This window comes from Episyrphus balteatus, chromosome 1, assembly GCF_945859705.1.
Source record: "Episyrphus balteatus chromosome 1, idEpiBalt1.1, whole genome shotgun sequence".
In the NCBI taxonomy this organism is placed as follows: Eukaryota; Metazoa; Arthropoda; class Insecta; order Diptera; family Syrphidae; genus Episyrphus; species Episyrphus balteatus.
The window spans coordinates 149,715,258-149,732,376 of NC_079134.1; the positions used below are offsets into that span (position 1 = coordinate 149,715,258).

Sequence of the window (17,119 nt, forward strand, 5' to 3'; positions counted from 1 at the left end):
ACATTTCAACTAAAAAAAATCGGGTCTATTTGTAATAATTCATATTTCTGAAATATTGTTAAAAATGAAGATTTGAATATTGTTGAAACAATCAAATTTTGAAATCAGTCAGATATAACTTCACCCGCCATAAAATAATGCATGCAAAGATCTATTAAGTTTTGGACTTAAATTGTTTTTGAAATAAGCTATTAATTTAACAAATCTGGTATATACCCCAAATACGTATCTACCCCAAAGAAACCATTTTCAGCAAAAAAAATCATTTTTGAAAAAAAAAATGTGACAAAAACCACTTAGTTTTTGAAATAACCGATTCATAAGATCTCATTTTCGAAACGAAACCATGAGATTTTTTTCAAGATTATGTAGTTTAACAGATTGCACTCCAATAGAAAATCTTGGAATAACCATTTCATGATAAGTTTATGTCCATTCTTGGAGCTTTCTATTGTAACGTATATGACATTTTGGCATGGTTATTGGTGTTTGAAATAGATTTTAAGTGTCGTAACAGTTTTTAGATCGATTTGAACACTTAGAAATAATTTTATATTATCCTTTCTATGTAATGAAGCGTCCACAAGTCGCAATTTAACAAATAAAGTTACCATAAATTAGATACATATGTATGTTGCGTAACGTATGCGACATTAGGTCCACCACGTTTAAGCGTTTATTTTGACTTAAAACTTGATGAAACGTTTGGCTAGGTGAATATCGATTTAGGAGTTAAGTTCGCAAACACTTGTTAACTCTTGATAAAGAGTTTTCTGGCTCTAAAGAAGTTTTTCGTTGCAATAAATCCCATATATTACTCTTTTTTATCTAATTATAAAACTAAGTGGTGAGCATAGTCAATGGGTTTTTGAAACAATCTTCTGATTTGTTTTAGAAAAAAATAACATATTACTGAAAAATATATATTTTGGGTTTATTATAAAAAAGAATATCATTTAAAATAAGTTTTTGAGACCTAATAGTAAAAATAGTGATAAGTAAAGCTCAAAAACTAGACGTGATAGAATAAATCTGTCGACTAGTATTATTTTTATGGATAACGTCTTGCTCAAGTTGCTTAAATACATTGCACATTTAAAAGTTTGGTAAATGTTTATTAAAAATTGGTAAAAATTGCAAACTTTAGTTGGGATTCTATTTTATAGTAATTGTAATAGAAATTGTAATAGAATTTTTCAGAAAGATTTACATATGTACATATATCAAAATTTTCAAGACCCAAATTCATATTGTTTCTTTTCTAGAAGCTCTAATTTTTTTTTTTAGATATTTTCACATTTCGGGGAACCCTCAATTTAGTAACAAATTGTAAAAAACGGCCTGGAAAATTTTTGAACTTTATTAATCAAAACATAAAACCTCCTTAGAGTAAATTTGTTGCAATTTTCAAGTTATAATGGCAACAGGTATAATCTCAATTGTTTTGCAAATTGTGCAGAGGCATTGTAAAATAGTTGATTACTTCGTCTTCATTTGTTACACAGTCATTAAATTTGAAAGAAATTAGTGGGTCCAGAACCAACATGCAAATTAAATTCCATTTTCCAATGCCCGAGGTATCTTTTCGTCGCTTAAGCGAAAATCCATAACTTTTTTCACCAAAACTGAAATTTCTTCTGGTCCTTCGTTTACCCTTGAATTGCTCATAGCAATAAAAATATTTTTTATGTTTATTGTTATTTTCCAACAAAAATTAATTGTAGATAGTAATAGAAGTAGAAGATAAGTTTTTTTTCATTTACATTGTTTATAATTGTATTTTCAGTATGCAAGATGCCGATCTTGGATATCACCTAATAATTGATAGGCGAAAAGACAAATGGACATCAGTAAAAGCAGTTTTACATAAAATATCAGTAAATGCAAACTAAAATTCTATCTATTCATATTTATTCAAAAACTTTTAACTTTGTATTGCAGATCTATTTCCCTGGAATCGTTCATGTGGTCTATGTTTTGCGACCAGCTGGTCTGTTCCAAAAAGCAATATCAGAAGTAAGTCAGATTTAGTTATCTCTTATTTAAATCCATCTAAAACTACTTTTTTTAACTCCTCAGGTCAGTACAAAGTTCTCCAAAGATGAATATCGTTTTCGTTTAGTCATATGCTCCGCTCTAACCGATCTCCATGAGTATCTGGATACATCACAATTAACAGTTGATATGGGTGGAACCTTAGTCTATTCACATCATGAATGGATTCAACAAAGAATTGTTTGTTAAACGAAATTATTTCGAAAAACATTGAATGAAACTAACTTTTAATATTTACAAAATTATAGTCTTTGGAAAAATTCTCAAGTCTAACACATCAAGTATCAAATGAATTGGATATTTTCATTCAAGTTATTCATGATACAGAATTTCCAAATTCTGTTGAAGCTACTCAAAAATTGTTAGATGATCAAGGAGCTGATTATGATCGGTTAAAGGTTTGAAAAATAAATACTTTTCAAAGAAAATAAATACAATTTGGATTGATTTAATTTTTTTTTCAGGAAGAAATACTAGCTGCTGCGAAACATGGTGAAAGTCTTTTAAATAATATCAAATCCAACGATGAAATTAAAGAATTTTCTGAAAGAACCGGGAACGTCAGCTCCATTGAGCGGTAATTTATTTTGGTTTTTGTTTTTCTTAAATTTTGTTTTAAGTAGAAGATTAGCTTTCTATTATGTCTCGGGCATTGGGTTTGGTTTCTTTGCCTATCTTTTCTATTTTGATATAAATAAAAAAAAATATTTAATGTAGTGATGACAAAAAATTGTTAATGAAAAAAACTGTTGGCAATTATGAAAATGTATGACCTTTAAAAAACATAACTTTGTTCATATAAAAATTTGAAGCGATACGCACAAATATTAAGAAGCTGAATATTACAGGGATAGAAATAGAAATACACTCATGCTTAAATTTAATGCACACCATATTCATTATTAAGCAGAAAATATTAACTTCTCAGCAATATGGTTCTTTCTAATAAAAATAACTTTATAAAACGTTTTCGACTTAAAACAAAGTATGAACAAAATTTAATTGGGAGGCTACAAGAAATAAAACGATAAAAATTATAGGTACCTACTTACCTAGGTCACTGGCTTCTGCATTTGGAGTAGATGATTTCATACTAAATCTTTTGTTTATTGTTTATATTAATGCTCTTTGGCTATTCTCTCTCAAGTGAGAAAAAAGTTACACATACGCCATAGTGACAAAAATACAAACAATGAAACATTACCAGTCTCTTTAAAAAAATCCTTTGAGAATTACGGTTTTCCGAAAATCTTTGGAAAATCTTTGTGTGTTGGTCAGTGTTATTTAATAAATTTATACTAAAAATAGTAAACTACCTAATACATTATGCATTGCAAATTGTAAAAAAAAACTTGAATTCAATTAAGAGCATAAAATTCGATCTTTAAATAATTGCAAAATGCAAGAAAGTTTATAAGCGACATTAAATTTTACAGGAATCGGAAAAAAAAATCTTTATTAGGTTTTTTTTTTGGATGTGTATTTTAATGAAATAAACGAATTTTAAAAGAGATTTTCAAACGTTAATAAGTTACGATAGCTAAAAACTCGAAAATTTAAGTTTCAATTTCAATTCAAAATGTTTTCTTGCTTTGCACAATTTTTTCTTGAAAAATCTATTGCTCAGAAAATGACCGGTAAGAATAATTATGCCCAAATTTCAGGTTTAAATTTTTTTTTAGATTTTTTGGCAGTTGATACGATTTTGTTGCCTTCTAGAGTCACTTTTTTTTTCTTCCCTATTTGAAGTTATCAAAGTTTTCAAGACCCTGCAGTATAGAAATAATGACTTACAAAAATCAAGTTGTTTTAGAAGTCAGAAATAAAATAAAAAGTTCTTAGGTATGTAGAGAAATTTGTTAGAATTTAAATGAGAATAAACATACAAATTGCTTGATTACAATCTTTTTTTGAACACCAATTTCTTCTACACATCTAAGCAAATATCGTTTATAAACATAATTTTCAAGGAGATGTGCTTGATTTCAAAAATATTCATAAATTAGCTAAACCCATTAAAAAAAACAGTAAAAAGCTATTAATGTGTATTACCCAAGCATGTACTTAATTGGAATTTAAGCGAAAAAAAAAAATATTTTTAAGGACCAGGTTCATTAAAACAAAATCCAACAATTTTTTGTCATCTCAAACATTTAAAATTCTTAAATATAGCTCTGCACTGGTTTTGTAAAAAAAAAATTGATCAAAATTTGTCCAACAAAATATTTTACCCTTAAATTAAAAGAAAAAAAAAAAAAAAAAAACTAAACAAAATTAAATTAAATCCATGTAGATGTCCGTGTTAAATAAAATGTTTCGTTAAAGTGTTGGCGGTTATTGCATGTGGTTAAGTTTATTTTGTTCAATTTTAGTTGAATATTCTTCTTTTTTTTTTAATTTCCTTGATGTTGTTTTGTGCATGAAGTGTTTTATAAATTTAATTTATTTTTTTGCTTAAAACACTTGAAAACACAAAAACAAAAACATTTCACTTTACAAAACAAAAACACATTCAAAACATGCACTTTCGTTTTATTAAGCAAGTTTTGAATTCCAAATTTTATTTCCATGTAATTTTTCAAAATCAATATTTTCAAAACTTGTATTTCTGCCACTAAATGCACAGCTTTAAAAAATATATATTATTCGACACAAAAATGCTTCATGGGGGGAGGCACAAAAGAGCGCTTTATTTGTTTCTCATTTGAAAATTAATTTACTCTTAATGTGGCTTTATTCCAAATTAAATGTTTAAATTTATTTAAGTTGCTCCAAAAAATCATTCAAAAAACCAAACATTTTACACTTTCATTCTCACAACTCACAAAAAAAACACAAACCAATTAGTTTGTTTATTTGTTTTTTTTAATTAAAAATGAATTATTCTTATGATTCAGTTTTTAAAAAAAAATTTAAAAAAATTAAAAAAAAAAAAATTATGTGCCAGTTTCTCACACATTCATCGCTCATTGTGAACATATATTGTTGTCTCTCCTCTTTTCTTCTTCTGTTACGACAAACATTGTTTCGTCGGGTTTTTTGCACCGCGTTAAATTAATAATTAAATCTGAACGAAAAAAAATACCCCAACCAAAAAATATAAAAAATTAAAAAAAAAAACAAAAAACAAAAAAACGAAAAAATATATGCAATCGAACGAACAGACCCAGTGCAGGGAATATAATGATGAAGCAACATCAAAATGTTGCGCAACATATTGTTGATGATTGTCGCGATTATCGCAGACTTTTGGTGCAACTGGAGGAGACCGAACGACGTTTTGATGAATTCTGGAAGACGCATAAGAATCGCCTGAAACAATGTCTTGAATTGAGGCGATTCGAACAAGATTTTCGAGAGTTGCAGGTAAGTTTTTGAGTTTTCAAAAGATTTCATTCTTATTCTTGCAACATTTTTGATTCTTTTAGACCAATTTTGATGTTCATCTAAAAACAGTTGCTGATATGACAGAAATCGGTGAAACAGTCGTTAGGGTTGACACATTGATCAAAGAAACCAAAGCTTTTCAGAAGATGTGCGAAACCGATATTGAACGTGCTGAGCAAGTGATATCGGCTGGACAGCAATTGATTGGTATTCGAGGAGCTTATCCCTGGGAAATCGTTCAACCCAAATGTGATGAGCTGGCTCGAGTTTGTGATATAATTCATGAGCGGTTGTGCAAACGGCTCGAGATTTTGAGCAAAAATCGAGAACTAATGGAGAGAGTTGAAAAGGTTGGTTTGATTAATCCCAGTTTGAGAGTATTTTAGTTAATTTAATCGGATAGCTAAAACCTTAGGAATTCTTAGACGCTGATTTTAAAGATATCACTGTTTAGAATTTTCGCCCTCTATTTTTTTTTTTTTTTTTTCATTTCTATATGGCATATGGTCTAAACAAAACATCCGAGACTTTTAATAAAGTCAACCAGTTTTAAAACATTCCGACTCTACAAATCGTGATTTTTGAAAATGCCGAAACCGAAACCTTTTTCGGTCATTAGAGCGTATATGTAACTTTTTTTTCATTTCCATATTTGTTTGTAAAACAGCATTCTTTCCTTAAGCAAATAATGAAATGAGTTGACCTTTCTTAATTATTTAAGAATTTGGTAAACTTAACTTTAAAAATGTTTTAAAACTCAACAAGTTATCGATTTGCATGCATTTTTCAAACTTCAATCTGATTTTCCTAAATACTAACGCCAAAGAAGGAAGAGAAGGAAGGGTCAAGTCAAGAAATAAAACAAAAAGAAATTGTTTGTGGCATTTAATCACAGGACATACATTTGTATTTAAGTCATTTTTTTATGTTGAATCGTATGACATCAAAATCAAGTCAATACAAGAGTACATGATACACCGATGAAATTTGGGATGGGAGTTTAAAATAAGGCATGGAAAAAAAATCCATAAAACCAATAAATATATTTGGTGAAAGGGTTTTTTTTTTAAGAAAGGTATCTAACAGCTGACAAAAATTTTGTATATTTTTTTAAATTTATTGAAAAATTTTCATGTTTTTATAAGAGCGTGCGTTTTTTGTTCAGAAAAGGTGAAAGAACTAGAACCAAAAAAGTTTTGACAAAAATTTTTTAGGTGAAGAGAAAATGTGGGCATATTACAAAAACTAAGAGTGTTTTTGTTGATTAGAAAAAATTATTGATGAAGTACCTTAGTGGAATTTGTGTAATTACGTTACATTTGGTATAAGTAGGTACCAAAAATTAAGAAAATTCATATAATTATTTTAGGTGAAACCAATCGAAAACGACATTACACTTTGAATCGCTTTCACTCAATTCTGAAATTCCGTATTTTTGAGTAATAAAATAAAACATTTTTGCTTTTCGACTATAGGAAATTTATTTTGAGGTTTAATTATTTAAATATTAGTGATTTTGAGTGAATTCTATTTTAAAATCAAGAAGAGAATTTCTCTTCTGAGAAGCGTTCTGCTTGTCATATTCGTGCGGATAAAACACTTTCAGAAGTCTTCTGAATGATTCCGGACGCTTCCGGACTGCCAATCAAAAACGACATTAATTTCAATCACATACAATTTCTCAAATTGTTTTTTTTTTTTGCATAGCTATTACTTCGCTCAAAAAACACCCATTCAACCAAAGGCTCACCATGTTTTTAGGTTTCACGACAAATTAAACGCCAAGAATTTAAAAAGGCACATACAATTGTTTTGAATAAAAGGGTGTTTTTTTTTTTTTTTTTTTGGAAAAAGACACATGTGGATATTTTGAACTGATATTTTATTTGAATACATTTCTGGTGCATAGAGCATAGTTTAAAATCGTTTGTATGTAAATGGAATCACTTTCTTTTTTTAAAGATGATATATCCTTATTTCGAATCCACGGCCATATTTTAGTATTAAAAAATTAAGATACATTTAGAAACTATTGCTTTAAAAAAATGCAATATTGCCGACATCGAAACCCAACAATATAATCCACAGTGCTTTTAGTACCTACTTAAACCATGAATAGCTTAAAATCTCAAAACCGCTTGAAATGTTGTTGTGTGAACAGTGAATTTCATTTAGATAGCTCTTTTGTCTGAGCGGTTGAAAACATAACAGCCAAATATTTAGTTGAAATGTTTATTTTCGTTTTCACGGCAAAAATGATACCTCTTCAAAACCGAATTTCTATGGAAAAAATTTCGTTTTTTTTTCGTGTTGGTAATTTTTTAAACTTCTGGACATAATTTAGTTGCAATTCAGAAATAAAATTTTCTAATAAAATATTTAAAATCATTTTTCAATAAAATATGTGCTAAGGAATAAAATAAAAAATGAAAATTTATTTGTACAATTACATTATTTTTTACAATTATTATTATAACTTTATCAGATAAACACTGCTCGAAATTCCACCAAAAAAATATTTAAAATTTCTGTCCTTTTTGTGCCAAACATGATTCAAATTTAGATGAACTTGGATCACTCGTTTGAAGTTATGTTTTTGTGTTATGAGAAATCATGAATCAAATAATGAAGATTGCGTATGCTAACATAGATAACAAGATAATCAGACACAAAAGACGATAAAGTCATTGTTGGAATTTTTGTTTAATGTTAAAATAAATAACTATACTTTAACAAATAATTACAAGTGCAAAAGATAAAAACTTATTTGGTTTGAATTGATTGTAAATCTATAAATACTGCATAAATTGAAATAAACAACATAAATTATTTCCTTACTTACTAACATATAAGAAGATTTAGCACCAATATTAGGGTGGGTCAAAAAAATCGAAATTCTTTTTTTTGAATTGGTACTCCGAAAAATCGATTTCTAGACCCCTCTAGAATATACACACCAAATATGAGCTCTTTATATTAATGGGAAGGTCCTCCGCTTTGCAATTTTCCATTTTTACATCAAGCTTCTACTAAAAAAAAATAATTTTTTTATTAATTGACTTTTTAGCAAATTTCTTTTCATATTCTTGTAGGAAATTAAACGCTCTACAAAAAAGGCCTTATACACTTTTTTCGTTTATCTAACCGTTGAATAGATATTTGAGGTTCAAAAATCGAGAAAATCTTAAAAAAATCGTTTTTTGTTCTTAATTTTGTAACAAATTGAAAAATTATAATGATCAAACGCGCAAGACATATTCTTGTTGAAAATTGATTACTCCACAAAAAAGGTCTTGATATCTTTTTTCATTAATCTAACCATTCTAAAGATATTCGAGGTCAAAGTTAAAAAAAAATATAAAAACATTTTATATTTTTAAAAAATTTCTAATTCACTGAAACTTCATTATTTTCAAATTAGCAAGATATATTCTTGTAGGGGCTTAAACGTTCTACAAAAAATTCCTTGGAATGAAATTGATTGCTTTAACCGTTTAGAAGATATTCGTATCCAAACCAATGCTCACTGATTTCAATAGTTTCTTATGCATTGCGATTTGGATACGAATATCTTCTAAACGGTTAAAGCAATCAATTTCATTCCAAGGAATTTTTTGTAGAACGTTTAAGCCCCTACAAGAATATATCTTGCTAATTTGAAAATAATGAAGTTTCAGTGAATTAGAAATTTTTTAAAAATATAAAATGTTTTTATATTTTTTTTTAACTTTGACCTCGAATATCTTTAGAATGGTTAGATTAATGAAAAAAGATATCAAGACCTTTTTTGTGGAGCAATCAATTTTCAACAAGAATATGTCTTGCGCGTTTGATCATTATAATTTTTCAATTTGTTACAAAATTAAGAACAAAAAACGAATTTTTTAAGATTTTCTCGATTTTTGGACCTCAAATATCTGTTCAACGGTTAGATAAACGAAAAAAGTGTATAAGGCCTTTTTTGTAGAGCGTTCAATTTCCTACAAGAATATGAAAAGAAATTTGCTAAAAAGTCAATTAATAAAAAAATTATTTTTTTTTAGTAGAAGCTTGATGTAAAAATGGAAAATTGCAAAGCGGAGGACCTTCCCATTAATATAAAGAGCTCATATTTGGTGTGTATATTCTAGAGAGGTCTAGCAATCGATTTTTCGGAGTACCAAATCAAAAAAAAAATTTCGATTTTTTTGACCCACCCTAACCAATATACCATTTCTCTAGTTGAGAGTTTGAATTAAACAACAACAACTTGTGTAGGAAATTTATAGATATTCCACTGGGACCAACCTTATCATTAGACTAAGTGACTTTCATCGTGTTTAATTTATTTGAAAACTTACATTTTTATGCTATTTGTATTTTGTCGAAAACGTTTTTGAGGATTCTAAATATTTAAGGCCCTATTTATTCACTCTCGATTTAATTTAAAGTCGCCATTAAAAAAGGGAAATTTTAAAATTTGTATGCGATTTGACAGTTTTATAATTTTAATGGAGCCTTTAAATAAAATGGAGAGTGAATAAATTGGGCCCAAGTTTGTTTTAAGAAAATCTTAAAAACATATTTATATTTGTTTATTGTTTAGTCTAAAACTTGTTTAAAAAAATATTCAAATCTTTTAAAATAATGATTCTTTTCTATGTTTTTTTTTTTTTTTAGGCTAATAAATGGTGTGCCAACGGTGTCGAACTCCTTGCCACGCAACGCATTGAAAAATGTTCAGTATCAGCGGAAATTGCCGATAAAAGTTTGCAAGAAATTCAAGCGTTCATTGCCTCAGCATCTGAATTTAAACTATCTAGTCCTAGAGAATTTAAGAATGTTTTCCTTGAAAGTACAACACCAGAAACTAAAGCTCTAGTCACTCAAGTAAGTATATATACATTTTTTATTTCAAAAATTTTCAAGTCATGACTAATACATATTTTTTTTAAACGAAAACGACGACGTCAATCTGCCAATCAGTGTAATGTCTGGTTTTTTTAGTGATTTTGATATCTCAATAAATGACCACATTTCTCTTTCTCTCTTATCATAGAATCCCCCTTTTAGTTCCTCGAACCCTCATCTCAAACATCATCATCGTCAGTTGTGAACATTCAGCAATAAGCTGCCTCATAAAAAGTTCTAAAAGCAACGACGAGAGTAACAATGGAAAACCCACTGATTTGTTGCCTCTCGTTAGTTTATTACAGTATATGACAGCTGTTTTGTATTTTTTTTTTTATTGTTGTTGTTGTTTTTTTTTTGTGGACTCTTTTGGTTTGTTTAAGTGAACTCGCTTGACGAATGAATGATTAATTTAGCATAAATGCAAATCTGGAGTAGATTGGCCATTCAAGTGGTTCTCCACTTACATATACATCAGTTAAAGACCCATCTCTAGTAGATTCATCAGTGATTTTGTCAGTGATTCGTGTTTTATTGGAAGAAGTCTCACAATGTCAGTAACAAGTGTCTCTAATAAATCTATAGTGTCTTCGAACAAGAATTGTGTACAAAACAACACCCCCAAATTGAGCCTCTAAATTCTATTTTTGTGATATATGTTTTTTTTTAAACCTTTGAAATATCAAAATAAATTCAATTAGTCACTACTATTTTGCTTTGTAGTGATAAAAAATGTAAATATTTATAAAAAAAAAAAAACCCAAGCTTTATCAAAGTTTTAAATAAAAAAGAGTTTTCATGCTTTTAAGACGCAATTTTTTTAAATGAGCTCGGTTTTCCGTTCTGTGATAAAAAATTGTTATCAAAATATTTTTGATAACCACATAGTGCGTCAATTAAAAATTTAATTCAAACGCATTATTAATTAAGAAAAAAAAAAAAAGTTCAACACGATGTAATTGTATGAAAAATTGGTGGAAATGATTTGGATAAACCTAAATTAAACCAGAGATATCTCGTTGTGTCTCGATTGTCACTGCATCATTTAATGAGATTTGTCTGACACTTTCAACCCTTGTGATATGCTTTAGTTCAAAAGTCCACAAAAATTAAAAGTAAGTTAAATTAAATATTAATTTTGTCCTTCAGTGTGATTCAGTATGATTCTGTTAACAAAAGAAATTTGTTTCTTAATCCTTCTTCGGAAGATTACAACAAATTGAATTAAATGTTACTTTAACAAAATAACTGCAGCAAAAAAGAAGTCAAAAATATTGTGTACTAGGTCGTAGAGTGTTCAAATAAAATGTTCAAGTGAATTAATCATAACAATACCTGTCCGAAATGAATTTTTATGATGTACGGATTTGGCATGAGTGTTTTTTTTATTGTGAAACAAAAGAAGTATCAAAAAAGTTCATCAAAATCCATACATTTTACTTTTTTAACTCAAATTTAAATTTGAGACAATCGAAGTAAGTAAACAAACATGTTTTGAAAGTATTTTACAATATTGAATGAATATTTTCCAAAAAACACTTTCATTGAAGTCGGAACTAAATTATTTAAAAAGTTTTCAAACAACAAACCCACACACTAAATATACGTTGACTTCATGGATTTCCTTTATTCTTGAAGACTTCGTCCTAAAGCCTGGTACGCTGCTTGCGCTAAATTTTAGCTCCCATACGCATTATCGAAAAATTTTAGCCGAGCTAAAATGAGTCCCATACAAATTGACGATAACTTGTATGGGAATTTTATCTCGGCTAAAATTTAGCTCGAACAGCATACCAGGCTTAAACTAACAACAAAATGATTTGTTTAAAGGTTTTTCTATTGGGTTTTAGTAGTTTTGAATTTTCACTTTAAAACTTTTGTCAAAAAATTAAAACAAATAATTCTTAATTTCTATTTAAAAACAAAACAAAAAATACAGAATTAATCTATAGATTTCATTTTAATAAATATAATTAATCTTTAATTTTTTTTTTTAATTTTGAATTTATTTGAAATTTAATAACAAAATATTTTAATAGGTTCAATATTTATTTATTTTCAAAAAAATATTTTTTTTTGAAAATAGAGTAATGGTTTTTTTTAACCCTTTCGGTTACTCTCATGTAACATATCTTTAAAAATTCGTAAAAAATATTCCATTAAATAATTCTTTAGGTTTCGATGGCTTTATTGAAAGATAATAATGCCTAGTTACTGGATTAGTACAAAAAGTTATTCAAATATCATACTTTTAATTTTTGAAGTTATACTTCTTATGGGAGGGTGGGTATGAAAATTTACTTTTTGACAAGAATGTCAAAGGGATTATGACGCGATCACCCTGGGTAGCAGGGCTGTCGTTTCACCTTTAGAGTAGGCAGTACTTTAGTATTTAAAAATGCAGTACGCCGTAGTACGGCAAACATAAAACACACAACACGTTGCAAGTTACATGTTTCATGTGGCAAGTTGCATGTGGCAAGTCGTATGTGGCAAGTTGCATGTGGCAAGTTGTATGTGGCAAGTTGTGTGTGGCAAGTTGCATGTGGTAATTTCCATGTGGCAAGTTGCCAGGGTTGCAAAAAGCTCACATTTCAGCTCAGCTCACAGCTCAGCTCAAATTTGAGCTAGGTACCATAGCTAAGCTCATTTGAGCTGAGCTGAAAGTGAGCTGAGCTGAAAGTGAGCGCCCCAACTTCCAACGCCTATATCTCGGAATTTTGAAAAAAAATGAAAAAAATTTTTTTGATGCCAAAAGGTAGCGATGACTCTAACCTACATTTGGGTACAACTCCCATCCCTGTAGGTGCACGCGTTCTCAAACCGGGTGAACTTAAAGGCAAAAAAAAAGTTAAGCCCGATTCTGAAAAAATAGGTATGATGTGGCGGTTTAACATGGAAGGCGATTTTTTAAAAATCTGATAATGTGCAAAGCGTAGGCCCATGACACAAGCTATCATTTGGCATCACTCCCAAAAATTGCTCTAAAGCGGTTTAGCTTCCAGGAGCGTTTAAAGATTCGGGAATTTTTCGAAAAAAAAATTTACCCCAACTTTCAAAACCGATTTTCTCGGAATTTTGAAAAAAGTCGAAAAACCGGATTCTACCGGAATTTTTTTTTTATGATAAAAAAAGAAATATTTTACTAAAAAAATAGAAATATATTTACTATCAAAAACACCAAGAGAAAAGATCACGAAAAATTATCTGTCTTATTTATAAAAATATCTATGTGTTAAAATAATTCCATTAATAACTAGAACCAAACATCTTAAGCTATGGTGTTTTATAAAAGTTTAAAATATCTTCATATTTCATTATACTTTCCAAATAAAAATCAATGTATCCTCTCACCCATCACAGCTCAGCTCAGCTCACTTTACCTTAGCTCACCCAACAGCTCAGCTCAACCATCAGCTCAGCTCACTTTCAGCTCAGCTCAAATGAGTTAACCATATATAGTACGTTCTGAACCGCACAACATGAGTAAAGTTCACAGATTAAATTGAAAACTACATGGACGCAAGGAGGATGAAAGAATTAATTTATTGTTCACTTGATAAAAATGTAAAAAACGAAGTGTGGATTAATTAATTTAATAATAGAAATTAAAAATATCAAATGAAATTCATTTATATATGTATACTGAATGAGAAGTATAACTTCAGTCGAGTGTACATGTGTGTACACACACACTTTTTTTTTTATCGAAAAAGGGACTGAAATCCGCATTTTTTTTACAATTTTTTTTTTATACCTATTCATAATTTTGAAAAAAAAAAAAATAATAAAAAATGTTAATCCAGAAAGTGTTTTGTGTTTTGGCTTAGAAGAAGTACCGTACATTATTTTTCTATAAAAAGTTGTTTTCTCAGTTTTCCGACTTTTTTTGGTGGTCATAGACAGTGTATGTAACATGAGAATAACACATTAGTTTTGCTATTTATTATTTTGGAACATAACTTTTTGGTAATCATATTTCTTAGTTGTGGTGTTTTTGACACGATAATACTGAAAAAATATTTTTTAATATTGATTTTCATAGCTTGGGTTCGAAAGGTTAAATATGTTTTGATGGCTTGATAATTTTTTTTTTTTTAGTTTATTAAAACTATGGTTTTTAAACAGCTGTAAAGATTAAAAAAAATTCTAAAAATTATTGGTTATACAAAAAATCTTAAGGAATATTTCGTTTGAAGGAATATTTCGATTCTCGCCCATGTTCTTCGGAAGTGGATCTTGAACGGCTTAATATGATAAGCTCACTAAATTCTGATCTTGATAGCATTGTCCAATGGGGAATAAAAAATCACGTAGAATTTAATGCTTCAAAAACACAATGCTGTTTACTTTCATTAAAGCGAAACCTTCCTTCCATGCCACTTTACTTGCATCGAGGAAACCGAACAGCTTTCAGTTCTCGGTATGTGCATTACAAACCACCTTCTGTGGAATGAACACATATTTGACACCGCTAAATCTGCTGCGAAATGTTTAGGTTTCCTCCGAAGATGCAAGAAATTTTTCTCCCCGTCTGATCTAGCCATTATTTATAAGGCATATATTCGTCCAAAGCTAGAATACAACTCCCACATCTGGGCAGGTGCTCCAATAACGTCGTTGAGCTTCTTGGATAGAATACAAAATAGAGCTATAAAAATGATAGGTGATAGGTCAATAACTGATACAATTACGTCTCTCGAGCACCGTCGTAACGTATTATGTCTCACGTTGTTCTATCGTTATTTGTATAAGCAATGCTCAGAAGAAAAAGCTAGCTGCATTCCTCCCCTCAAACAATTCAACCGTAATACTCGCGCTTCAAGGAATGCTCATCAGTTTATCCTAGAGTCCAATTTCGGACGTACCGTTAAATACAGAGATTCTTTCTTCAGCCGCACTACACGAATGTGGAACGCATTACCCGCTTCTGTTTTTCCATCGCATTTCAAAACTTAGGACTTCAAAACTAATGTTCAAACCCCTCCCTTTTTTCCTAATGCTCGTACTGTGTTCACCATATTAAGGGTAGACTAGTCCCTTTAGTGCGCGCTTATTATAAAAAAAAAGCTAAAAACCAATTAAAAAAATGTTTAATATGGGAGCGGGTCAAAATTTTGGCTTCTAAATTCCCCTTTACAAAATTCTGTTTTTTACGAAAGTTCTGTTTTTCATAATTCTATTTTTTTTTATGTTTTATGCTTTTCAAATTTCTGCTTTTGCAAACCTTTTTTTAATTTTTGCAGAATTTTGTAAAACAGAATTTTGAAAAGCAAAATTTTGGAAAAAGGATTTTGGCCCCGGCATAATTTGGACCCCAAACTGTTTAATAAATTTAACAAATTTGTTTTGATTAATATATTAAGATGCATTTTTAGAAACAAAAATTTTCAAAAACGTTAGAGCCGTTTTTTAAAAAGATAATTTTTTATACCTAAATAATTTTTTGGAAAAAAAGTTTTAAAATAAAATTGGTATGTCATTTTATAGAAATCACTAATCAACATCTAAAAACAAAATTTCAAAAAAATTCAATGTCCCATTTTCGAAAATTTGATTTTTCAAAAAAAAAATTTGGAAATTTTTTTCAAAAATCCAAAAATTATTTTTTCACAAAAAATTTCGTTGAAATCGAATAAGCAGTTTCGGAGATAATCGGATTGGAAAAACCGGTTCTATCGCAGGTACCGTTAATAATGATTTTCAAAAAAAAAATTTTCGTTAGAACCAATATCTGAATTTTTTAAACTAAATCGTTACAGCCGTTTTTGAAATATTTCAATTTTACTAAATTCGGTATATGACAAATACCGTTATTTTTGGTCCAAAAAAATTAATTCCAAGACAGACGGACTTCCGGGACCCACTTTTTTTGGCCTTTTCTACCATCGTAATGTCATGGAAAAATGTTTTCTCAACTTTTTTTTTTGTATGATTACACATGTGCGCACCTTTATTTTTTCTTATTGGATGGTACCTCGGGTTTTCGCACACTTTTTTTCAATGTTGCTATAATGGAAAAAAATGTTCTTGTTAATTTTGTTGCATTCGTTTAAACAAACTACATACTGAAAGAAACTACATACAAAAAGAAAATTTTTTTACCATACCAAATAAAATGGTTTTGCCTTAGCTGTTTAAACGTTTTATATTCTATTTTGCGTGACAAGCAATTAATAGTTCACTCAAAAAAATCTGTGTTTAATGTAAGCGCAGGATCGTCTTGTGTTTGGCACGAATTGCAATGCTCCTAATTCTACATCTTCTTTCTTCCTTTGTTTGTTTTTGAAGTAAATTTCACAACTTTTAAACTTTTGACGCTAACGAAAAATCCCTACCATGTGCACCTAAAAATACTAGATCCCCATCAGCTCCAGATTTTTGTTCAAATAAAAGAGTTTCCGCAAAATGATTTGTTAAATTCGTAACCTTTCTTATCCCAAAACACATGACCTACATCGTGATCTGAGAACATCTTCTAACCGGCCTCCACGAACCTGAAATCTACCACTAAATTCGTCCATTAACCTTCATATCAGATAAAATCCGTACGATAACTTAAAAAAAAAAAAAAAACTTGTTAAAATTAATTTTTATGTCAGAAGACAAGTTAAAGACCACCTATTGGCAAGAGAAAAAAAAGCCATCAACAGGATTATATCACGAATTACCACTTAAAATATTTATTCCATCGTCATCATCATCATGATAATCTGCATAAATATCTTCCTCTAAAGTCTGACTTCTGACACAATTCCTAACTCAACTCAATCCATCACCATCTTTC

General features: G+C 29.1%; 1 protein-coding gene across 8 annotated transcripts in view; it reads left to right on the forward strand.

Annotated features, from left to right (window-relative positions):
• LOC129906529 (guanine nucleotide exchange factor DBS) overlaps window positions 1-17,119 on the forward strand; it is a 208,407-nt gene that overhangs the window by 99,128 nt on the left and 92,160 nt on the right. For 7 of the 8 annotated variants that reach the window (XR_008770822.1, XR_008770823.1, XM_055982312.1 and 4 more), the window contains exons 4-11: window positions 1,787-1,877; window positions 1,942-2,016; window positions 2,080-2,235; window positions 2,304-2,453; window positions 2,520-2,632; window positions 5,220-5,421; window positions 5,484-5,792; window positions 10,102-10,311. Coding sequence is in view for 6 of the 8 variants with exons in the window: in XM_055982312.1 (XP_055838287.1) it covers window positions 1,787-1,877; window positions 1,942-2,016; window positions 2,080-2,235; window positions 2,304-2,453; window positions 2,520-2,632; window positions 5,220-5,421; window positions 5,484-5,792; window positions 10,102-10,311 (1,306 nt within the window). In the remaining 2 variants the exon portion in view is untranslated. The remainder of the gene's footprint in view (window positions 1-1,786; window positions 1,878-1,941; window positions 2,017-2,079; window positions 2,236-2,303; window positions 2,454-2,519; window positions 2,633-5,219; window positions 5,422-5,483; window positions 5,793-10,101; window positions 10,312-17,119) is intronic. The other variant, XM_055982313.1, reaches the window with a different exon arrangement.